Below are 11,630 nucleotides of genomic sequence, written 5' to 3' on the forward strand. Positions count from 1 at the left end.
AATTGAGGAAAATATGTAATAAAAATATTAAAAATTAAAAAAAAAAGAAAGTGTATCTTGGTTTCTAATTCATCTAAATAGCAGAACAAGGAGAAAACACTGGAACATACTTAAAAGAATCCTTTCAGATGGTCATTATTTTAGTGGTGAATAAAGTATAGATGCCCGTACAAAGTAACAAATCCATTGTTATGTATATGATATAGAACTGTAAGGGCAATTCACCAAAAACTTAGTCATACAGGCCGGCGATGTGAATAAGTCACACTTACTATGTTCAGGTACTAGGGTTTCTTTAGGGGAATTCAATCATTCATATCTCATATTACCAGCAGTTATTAGAAACTCAAGGTTATTTGCAAATGGAAAAAGTCTTCCAAAAGAATACATGTTTTGTTGTGGCTAGAAATGAATCCTGTAATTTATTTCTGTTTTCATCTTTTATGTAGTTATGTGATTAGAATTTTGGGCAAATGCTCGCTAGACATCATTCTGCAGGTGATAAAAAGTGTAGTGCTACAATCCAAAATTTTGACTATTTTCACTTAGATTTTTACATAATATTGAAAGTTCCTTGGGTGTATTTTTGCAAAATTATTTATTGAACATATTATACAGGCAACTTTTGAGTATTCAATTATGTAGTCATAAGTAAGGTTTTCTTTATAAAGAAAAGAAATTGAGTTTATTCTGAAAATTTGTTGACTGTATTTCAAACAATCCGTTATAACTTCAACCTAATATTCCTGTATTGGGAGAATTCATATCCTAATATTAAGTTTTGGAATTGAATCTTTTTGGTGCCTTCTTTTTATTCATATGAAACTCTAGTAAATGAGCAGGATCTGGACTGGAAGAAAAACAAAAAAGAGCTCCAAAATGGGTGTACACTTTTAATGTCCAACCTTGCAGAGAAGATGAGAGAATCAAGAGGAAAGAATTCAAATCAAGAGTTTCTTCCTTGTCATCATTGAGGATTATTAATAAGATGTCAAAACCTATAGAAACTCTCAGGTGAATCCTTGGGCATTTATGCTTTACAAATAAAAACATGGAGATTTACTCCAAGTACAACTGCATGGGACACTGTCATTTGTCATCATGCCACATTTGGATCTCCCTGAGCAACAACTTCCCAGTGACACCTTCATTCAAACCTTACACTAATCTGCAAAAAGGAATACAAAATGTATCATAAGCTTGGATGTTCATTGGAACCCTTATGATTTTCCAGAGGACTTTGTTCATGAAAGATCACACAAGACAACAACTATGAGCATCAAATCTCTAAGAGATAATGGTGAGCAAGCTTGATGAAGACAACCATGCAGGGCCACAGGTAAAATGATGGGAACAGAAAGTTATCAAAATGGAAGAGATGAGTGGGTTTATCTGCAAGGAAGACATGAGGGGTGTTAGAAATAATAGACTGACATTGAACAAGATAGCTACGTAACTGGTAAAACCCACTATTTATATTTAGAATCTAGGTAGTAATAGAGAATGTTGTTAATCATGGAAGTTAAACAAGACCAGTGTTTTTGTAATACAATTAAAATACAAACAGAAATTCCTAGTTTACATGGGTAAAAATATGAAGTCTACAAATAAATAAGTAAAAAGTTAGTTGATAATTTCCTAAGATGAAAATATAATCTCACTGAGCTAAAATCAAGGATTAAGAAGGACTATGTCCCTCCAGAGAGCCAAAGTGAGTAATCAATATACTACTTTTGCATCCTTAAGATGCCCTATATAGCTTTAGCTCCTTGGATACTTTCTCTAGCTCCTCCATTGGGGGCCCTGTGATCCATCCAATAGCTGACTGTGAGCATACAAGAGATCTGCAACCCTGTAGGTGCAACATTATGAACTAACCAGTACCCCGGAGCTCTTGACTCTAGCTGCATATGTATCAAAAGATGGCCTAGTCAGCCATCACTGGAAAGAGAGGCCCATTGGACACACAAACTTTATTAGACCCAGTACAGGGGAACGCCAGGGCCAAAAAGGGAGAGTGGGTGGGTAGGGAAGTGGGGGTTATGGGAGGCTTTTGGGATAGCATTGGAAATGTAATTTAGGAAATTATGTAATAAAAAAATTAAAAAAAAAAGATGCCCTATATATTCTGTACTCAAAGCCCTAATCTTTCCCTCAACATTTCCTTTGTTATCAGGCCTTTTCTGAATATGACTGCAATTCCTAGTTAATGGTAAACCATTATGATTGCATTAATTCCACTATATCATTTCAATATGAACTCTACATATCAAAATTCCTAAATACTATTTGACAAAACTCATATGCCAAATAACATGCATGGAATTAAATAACTAGGATTCATTGGTCACGGGCCACTATATATGTGTCAAGAAATTTTTGCATATGTTATAAATATAATTGATAAACTGTCTTTTAGTAAAAGAAAATGAAACTCTCATATGGCAAATTTATGTTAGAAGAAATGATGGGAGAAATAAAACTCTTAGAGACACCAGCTATGTGTAAATAAGGGCTAGGGAAGATTCTTGTATGTGTAAAATAGACATCATGCTTCACATGAGAGTGAAGAATCTTAGAGAAACCTGTGATTTTGTCATGTGGTTGTAAGTGTGAGTGAGAGTTACTGCTTATTAAAATAATCAGATATGCCAGGGTAACTGAGCATTCTTTAAATCTTCTCTCCTTAAAATCAAAAGCCAAAACCAAAATCAAAACAACCAAACAACCAAACATACAAAATCCATAAAAGTACCTCATACATCATGACATATCCTCTGATTAGTGCCTTAGGGTATCTTAGGCAACCTTGTGATTCTACTTCATGAAGACAATAAACAACTATCAAAAAATAGTTTATAATTTCCATCAAAACAGGAAAATTAGAATCTCCTCATCTTTAGCTGCATAGTTTAGACATGATATTACCTTACTTCGTGAAATAAGGTGGATATTTATTAGCCCTCACTAATTGGTTTTATTGATCTAACAGTAGTTTTTAATAGATCTAATGACATATAATTATAATTGGAAGAAGTTGTTTAAATTGTTAACCCTAGATTCTAAACTCTTAATATCCAAAGGCTTGTTCATGATGCATAGAGATACTTATTCAAAGGTCAGTTGATTATGTGCTTCCCAAGAACTCAAGTCTTGCCTGGAACTGATAATGTAGGCTCTCTGTCCCATTTTCCACACATTTCCCTACAAGTTGAAGGTGGGATGTTGATGGACTTAAGTGTATACAGCATCTCTGTGGGTGCTTTTCTAGTCTGTTTCCCTGTCCATGTCTTCCTACAGGTTTCAGTGAACAATTAATCCTCCTTTTCTGATTTTATATCTCGTGGGAGGGTTGATCATTAAGCATGTCCATAGAACATCATAGAAAGGAAAAAAGATCCTGACAAATATTCTTCTAGAAGACATGAGAGCAAGTGAGCAAATGGAGAACTGACTTGCTGATTCACTGATGCCTCACAATTCAAAATTTATCTAGTGTCCTTTCTAGATCACTAGATTTTCTGGTTGTATTATATTGATGTGGAGAGATACAATAACCACACAAACTCTCCCAAAGAAAGCCTTTATTTGGGGCCTACTTAGTTTTTATTTCATTACCTTCATATTGTGGAGCATGGCTGCACCAAGACAGACATGAGAGTTGAGAGTGTGGAATCTAGTTCAGCAAGTGACCTGAAAATAGAAATACTGGGCCTGGATTAGGCTTTTAAAACATGAGAGTCAAATGCAGTGACACACTTTCCAGAAAGAACATGCCTCAAAATCCTATCAAATAGGGCTTCTTACTAATAAATATTTGAAATATATTTAAATATATGAAACTATGATGTCCATTCTTATTCAAACAACCACAGTATGCATAGAACTAACCAGAAAAAAGTGCCAAGCACTAAATTTCATGTAGTGTTTGGCAACATATAACTGTAAAAGTGTTTCCTTTTTGGTTTAGATGTGTATAAATTGTGCTTGAAGCAGTGTTTGTCTATGCAGTCAGGGCTGCTCATAAGCCCATGATCCTCTTTATGAAGTCTTTTCTTTGCTAGGACTAAAACTCAAACAACTTATTCTGACAAATGTTTCTTGACAAATTATATAAATAATGTGCTAAATATACATTAATATCTTGACTTCCTCTGATGGTGACACTTCCTTCTATAGATGGAGACAGAGAGGCTGGTAACTGTTTCTGATGGATTTCATACCAACACCTTATATTGGAAAATTGAAAATAAACTATTACATAATTATTCCTGTTATCATAAAGTGTAAATTAAATTTAATTAAACTGTAATTTACATTTAAAATTTACTACACAAATATTTTAAATAATTTGTCTTTATTTAGAATATTAAAAAGTCTTTATGAATTTAATTATTCATATTAAGGTACACACTCAAATGGATTCATAGACAGACACACAGATAAATAGATAAAAAGATAGATTGACAGATAGGTAGATGATAGATATAATAGATATTAATATTCATGTATTAGTTCTCTGTTGCCTTCTTGGTTTCTTTATTAGTGGAGTGTTTCAATTACTTGTCATGAGAATAGAAAGAAAATATACATGCCTATCAGTAGGTTTTTTTTTTTTAATTTGGAGAGAAAAAAATTTTAAGCACATATTAAGAGGAGAAATTAGTGTAAAAGAAGGTGTACTAATAAAAATCAGAAAATATATTAGGATGGATACTACTTTTTGTAGGATAACAAAAGCAGTGTGTTGTAAACAAATGAATATTCTGAAGAAAAACCACAAACCAAGAAGATTCTAAAACCAGTAAAAGTAGCAGAAAATAGATGTAAAGGTTCATGGGGATCACCAGTAAAATAGTCTGCAACACTTGCCTTCGACAAACAGAACAAAAATTGAGAATAAATAAACACTGGAATATAGATTATTTGAGAACAGCACTGAAGTACAGTGGAATAGTATAGAGACATTCATCTAAATATGCAAATGACATTGTAAAGCAGAACACCCTGTGTAGACTACTGCAATCAAACCACTGGCCACAGTTTATTTCTAGGAGGAAGTAGCTAGACCCTTAGGAGGTGGACGGTTTTTGTTCCAGTCTGTATCACTGTGTGGATAACTACTCCACTGATGGCAGTAATAAGTGGCAGCATCTTCATCCTCCATGCTGCTGATTGTGAGAGAATAAGGGGTCCCAGATCCACTGCCACTGAAGCGAGAAGGGACTCCAGAAGCCAGGTTGGATGTGCTATAAATCCAGAGTTTGGGAGAAGTACCTGGCTTCTGCTGGAACCAGTGCATGTAACTTACACTTGAGCTGGCACTGCAGGTTATGGTGACCTTCTCCCCTGGAGATGCAGACATAATTGCTGGAGACTGGGTGAGAACAATTTGTCCTCTGGATATTATCACTAGAAAAAAGCAAAATAGAGAGAGTGGGATTAGTAAAAATAGAGATACAAAAATAATTTTATACCACCCAACATCCAGATGAAAGAAAAAGAAAAGACTCAAATTCCCCAGGGATTAGACTTTTGGTTGGTTTCTGATTTCAAACTCCCTGCCCTCTGTTACCTGAGGCACTGATTAGTAGGAAGCTGAAAATCTTCACCTGAAAATCCATTCTGTCTTTGAATATTGGTCCCTAGCTAATTACTGCTATTCTCATAAGTACTTTGCTTTAAAACAACTGTGAGATATTTGTGGTTACTGAAAATGAAATATGCAAATAGCAAGATATATTCTAGGCAGTTCTTGGCTTATAAACACAGGGGAGAATATGGGCTGTAGGTTCATGAAGATGCACTCATCTAAAACTACTCTGAATAATCACCATTCCCAGTATTTCATGTGCCCTGAAACTGATTAATTCCTGTTCTATTTATTATCTGAGAGAATCTGAGAGCACTTAACAAATAAATAACATTTATTTATAAAGATCGACAGCCCCCGAGTCTGAAAATTTAAGTCTAAGCTTGATCAAACATTTCACTTATAGCAAAGACTGAGGGAATGGGGAAGGACTTGAATGAGTGGGTACTGGGAGGAGAAGGAGGAAAATATAGTGTTGAAAAGTGAATAAAACAATTTATTTAAAATTGTTTTAATTTACCTTAGATAAAGTTTTAATTATCTTCCTAAAATGTTAAATTCAGCATAGCCACGATGAAGCATGACTATGTCTCTAGATCTTAGGAATGATTTCTCATTCATCCCTTCATGAAAGACTTCTTCCATTTTTTAATCAACTATTATGAAAAACAACTGAGAGACTCTGTGATTAGATAGATGTATTGAGAGATACTCACCTAAGAATTGTTGAAATCAAGTTACTTATTATGTATGCCTTTCTAAGGAAACTATGCTAACTAAATGGCTAGCTTCTTTCTGAATAACACGTTTTCATCTTTCATTGTATTTAGTAGCTAATTGCTAGTCTTATTCTGTTTACTACAGAAAGAAAAATCTTCTATTTTGTTTTATTGAGAATATGGGCTTTATATTTCACCATTTAAGAATACAAAAGTGGGGGCTGGTGAGATGGCTCAGTGGGTAAGAGCACCCGACTGCTCTTCCGAAGGTCCAGAGTTCAAATCCCAGCAACCACATGGTGGCTCACAACCATCCGAAACGAGATCTGGCGCCCTCTTCTGGAATGTCTGAAGACAACTACAGTGTACATACATATAATAAATAAATTAAAAAAAAAAAAAAGAATACAAAAGTGATTTTCAGAGTGGTTGTACCAGTCTGCAATTCCATCAGCAATGCATAAAACCAGATACAGGGAATCTAATAGAAGAGAAAGTGGAAAAGATTCTTGAGCACATGAGCACAGGGGGAAATTTCCTGAACAGAGCACCAATAGCTTATGCCTTAATATCAAAAACTGGCATATGGGACATCATAAAATTGCAAAGCTTCTGTAAGGCAAAGGACACTGTCAATAGGACAATATGGAAACCAACAGGTTGGGAAAAGAACTTTACCAATCATATATCTGATACAAGGCAAGTATTAAATATATACAAAGAACTCAATAAGTTAGACTCCATAGAACCAAATACCCTATTTAAAAAGTGGATACACAGCTTAACAAAGAATACTCAACTGAGCAATACCAAATATTTAAAAATCACCTAAGGAATTGCTCAACATCCTTAGTCATCAGGGAAATACAAATCAAAACAACCCTGTGATTCCATCTCACACAACTCAGAATGGCTAAAATAAAAAAAAAAAATGCAGGTGATGCAAATGCTGGTGAGGTTGTAGAAAAAGAGTAATTCTTGTTTTATAACCTTATGTAATTATAGCTTTAGGGCTGGTGTTAGTGACCGAATGGAAGTACGATTGTTCCCTATCGAATTTAGGATTGGTAAAAATTCTTTCCCAATCTATTGGTGGTCTTTTTGTCTTATTGATCATAATCAGCAACCAAAAGCAGACACTATTGAATATGCAAGAAAAATTTTGGTGAAAAACCCTGACATAGCTTTCTTTTGTGAGGCTATGCCAGTGCCAGGCAAATATAGTTGTAGATCCCCACAGTCAATTATTTAATAGAACAGAGGGCCACCAGTGGAAGAGCTAGAGAAAGTACCCCAAGAGCTGAAGGGGTCTGCAACCCTATAGGCAGAACAACAATATGAACTAACCAGTACCCCCAGAGCTCATGTCTCTAGCTGCATATGTAGCAGAAGATGGCCTAGTCGGCCATCATTGGGAAGAGAGGCCCCTTGGTCTAGCAAACTTTATATGCCCTAGGACAGGGGAACGCTAGGGTCAAGAAGTGGGAGTTTGTGGGTAGAAGAGCAGGATGGGGGGGGGGGTATCAGGGACTTTTGGGATAGCATTTGAAATGTAAATGAAGAAAATATCAAATAAAAAAATTTTAAAAAGCTAAACAAACCGACAAAAACAGAAATGTCATTGTGCTGCCATCTACTGTTAAGATAGCCAAGGTGAAGGCAGGGCTATAAAATATCCATTTTGAATTCTACAGGAAGTACTACATTTACAGTACTGTGAGACAAGTAGTAGTAGGTTTAGAACAAAAAAAGTACTATGACAAATGTTGTGATTCTTTATTTCCAATCGTTACAAACATAAATAAAATAGTGTTCACACAGACACATTCACACTTATACCAAATATCATGACTTCATGAAATGAAAAAATAGAGATATAGAATGTTCTCTGAGATACAGTGAGATTCCAAAAAGATACAATAATATAGAACTTGATGGTATAAAGTCATTTAATATAAAGCCATAATATAACAAACTGTAGAATATGCCATGATGTTTTAAACTGATGGCACATTATGATGTCTTCTTGCAATCAAGTGGCTACTTTAGAGTCATAGATTGTTGCTACTGCTCAGAATCAAGGAAGAGTAGTGATAACACATACAATGGTATAGAAAATGTTAAATACTTGCAATTTGAAATCAGGTTTCCATTGAAAAATGCAGTAATTCAGTAACATTATAAATGGAAAATTTTGCTTACCTGAACTACAAAATATAGTATTAGTATGTTAAGATACATTATATTGAATATCTCTATAATTTCAAAACCATGTTAACTGTACAGGCCTCACTGAGGTTCCCCATCTGAATAGGTTCTACTTTTCAATTCTTAGAGGAGGGACAGATTTCCAAAAGGGGGTTATGGTGCACAATCATTGCACTTTTTTCTTATTGAAATATCTGTCTCCTTTCATATTTTGATAAATTTTGTCATCTCTTTGGTCTTGAATTATGTGGAAGAAATAGGTTGAGATAAAGTATACTCATTTTCTTACCTTTTAAAAATCATAACATAGCTACATACTGTTTGCCACTACTTTTTCCTCCATTCAAAAAATCCACATATACTCTTTGCTCTTTCTCTGATTCGTGACTTCTAATTAACTCTATTCATACATAAGTAAAGTTTGTTTAATACATACAGTTTAGATATATGATATGCAATTCCCTTTGCAACAGATGGAAATTATTATAAAATTACTCCATAAATTATCAAAATGCAGATATTAGGAGATTTTGTGGTGACCAGTCCTAAATTATTCAACTACAACACACTTTCTGCACCTATTTCCCAGGAAATCACTGCAAAGTGGGTAGAAATATTGTAAGAGCCAGAGAAACTTGATATTTGCTCTTAGATAGTGTGATGGTTTATATATGCCCAGCCCAGAGAGTGGCACTATGAAGTGTGGCCTTGTTGGAGTAGGTGGGACTTTGTGGGTATGGCTTTAAGATCTTCATCTTAGATTTCTTGTATTCACTATTCTGCTAGTAGCTTTCAAATGAAGAACTAGAACTTTCAGTTCCTCCCAAACCATGCCTGCCTGGATGCTGCCATGTTACTGCCTTGATGATAATAAACTGACACTCAGAACCTGCAAGCCAGGCACAAATAAAAGTTGTCCGTATAAGACCTGCCTTGGTCATGATGTCTGTTAAGAGAAGTAAAACCCTAAGGCAGACTGTGTCTCCTAGAAACACCAGAGAAGCTGCATCCAGGTGGTCTAATGGCTGATGCATAAACAAGACATGAACAAGGATGACTACTGAATACATGTAAACATTGAAATGGTAATTCTTCATGGTATTCCACCCTAAATAAAGAATTATGGTGTAACTGTGGAAATTCTGAGAGTAGGCAAAATAACACTGTTAACTAAAATAGAACCCCAGGATGATCAGTAAAACAGGGCAGTATTCAAACTCAGTGTTTTCGACTTTTTTACCTCAAAGGACATTAGTAATAAGGAAAGTGATTTTCTGAGTTTCTTCTGATGGAAGGTTCCTGAGGATCCTACAGCTTCACAAGCTGCTATGTTGTACCTGATATAATTTGTCTTCCTAGTAAAATGATTTGAATATGGAGACATCAAAATAATACAGGCTATTGCAACTGATCTTAGATTCTCAATTAAACTTGATAGTAGGACTCTATTGATGAATAGAAGACACATTTTGGACACAGAACATGACAGAATCAAGTTACTAAGGAAAAAGTAACTGCTAATAAGAGACTAAAGCTGGATAAATCAACCATTCTATGGTGTGACAACATTTTATAATACATTTATTCTCTCTGGTAATTGAAAAATTATGTAATCATACAAATGTCCAGGCATTTGGTTTCTCTATTTCTTGTATACTTTGGTTATTGAAGGCTGTTTTTCAATTAATCAGAAGTCAATGGAGAAATACATGACTAGTAAGAATGATGACACACTCAGACCTGAGTGCTTAAGTTAATATGGAACATCTATCTTATATCTCTATCTCAAGTCTCAGAAAATGTCATGGAATAGGTGCAGATTAAATGTAAAACTCAGAAAATAGGAGAGCTGTGAAATGCTGTCCTCTGGATACAATGTGGCTATTGTAATCTTGAACTCAAGAAGCAGTGATTATCTGCAAGATCATGGCAGTCAAATCCTGATCTATATGTCATGTTCAACTCCAGGACTCAATCTATACTGAGCAATTAGTACTATAGTGGTTTCTGGAGATAAATAACCTTTAGTATTAGAGAATATAATAATATACTCTAGTACTAAAAGTGACCATCAAGTTGACCCAATCCCCATCCTACTCATCTGCATATGTAGAGGAGAGAGTCACCATTAATTTCATGACAAGTTAGAAGATTACTATATCATTAGCTTGATATCAGCAGAACAAAGGAATGCTCCTAAACTCCTTGTATACCACACGTTCAGGTTGAAATCAGGGGTTCCTTCAAGGGTTAGAAGTCACGGATCATTTTGTAGTTTCATTTCTTTTCTATTTTTTCATCTGTCCTAGTAGATGGACACCTTTAGAAATAAAAATCAATAGTAATAAAATGGGTTGTGTTCTCCCTAATGAAAGATAAATGCTATACATTAGATGGCTTGTGGTTATGCCTAAGGCTCCCTGTTCTGTGAATTTTCATGAAATTCTGGGATTATGAAATAATGGAAGCTTTTATTTAAGAATAAGAGATTGTGATGACCAGGCTACAGAGGGATGGAATAAATGCCATTTAGTCCACTTTTCTAATAATGAATGTAAAACTGCCGTGGAATAACTGTGTGCTGGGTGAATTCTTTTGTAGGTGAATATAAACATTGATTCCACATGAAGATATATACTTCTTGGTTTGCAATGAGGCAAGGCCTCTCTAGCTAGAATTTAAGTTAATAATCTCACTATACCATAAGTGAAGCCAATAGTGTTAATAAATACTGAGATTTTCTAATATGCCTTGGTACATGCTTGAATAAGAACCCTTGTTTAATAAATGTGATCAATCTTTTTTTTTTTTTGACAGTTTTGTTTTGTTCCCATTATACACAGCCAAGGTATCAGAACACTAGATTAAGGCATTCCTCTTTTTCATATCTATAATGGAACAATTGTGCTACTTAGGATTTATGGTTTGTGTGTATGTATGTGTGTTGACATTGATAATGTATGCTTGTATGTATCCACCTGGTTTGTGTGTGTGTGAGTGTTTGTGTGTGTGTGAGTGTGTGTGTGTGTGCATTTGAATTATAAATTTAAAGGAAAAGAATTTTAGAAGAAGAATTGTTTTTTACTGGATAAAGAATTTCTTAGGACATT

At 34.7% G+C, this 11,630-nt stretch overlaps 1 gene segment (V, D, J or C); it reads right to left on the reverse strand.

Moving 5' to 3' along the window:
• Positions 1–5,050: 5,050 nt before the first annotated feature.
• On the reverse strand, positions 5,051–5,671 carry LOC110289238. The segment is given in 2 exon segments: positions 5,051–5,412; positions 5,576–5,671. Coding segments are annotated over 2 exon segments (411 nt in total).
• Between the last annotated feature and the right edge of the window lie 5,959 nt (positions 5,672–11,630).

This window comes from Mus caroli, unplaced genomic scaffold (assembly GCF_900094665.2).
Source record: "Mus caroli unplaced genomic scaffold, CAROLI_EIJ_v1.1 scaffold_12840_1, whole genome shotgun sequence".
Classification (NCBI taxonomy): domain Eukaryota; kingdom Metazoa; phylum Chordata; class Mammalia; order Rodentia; family Muridae; genus Mus; species Mus caroli.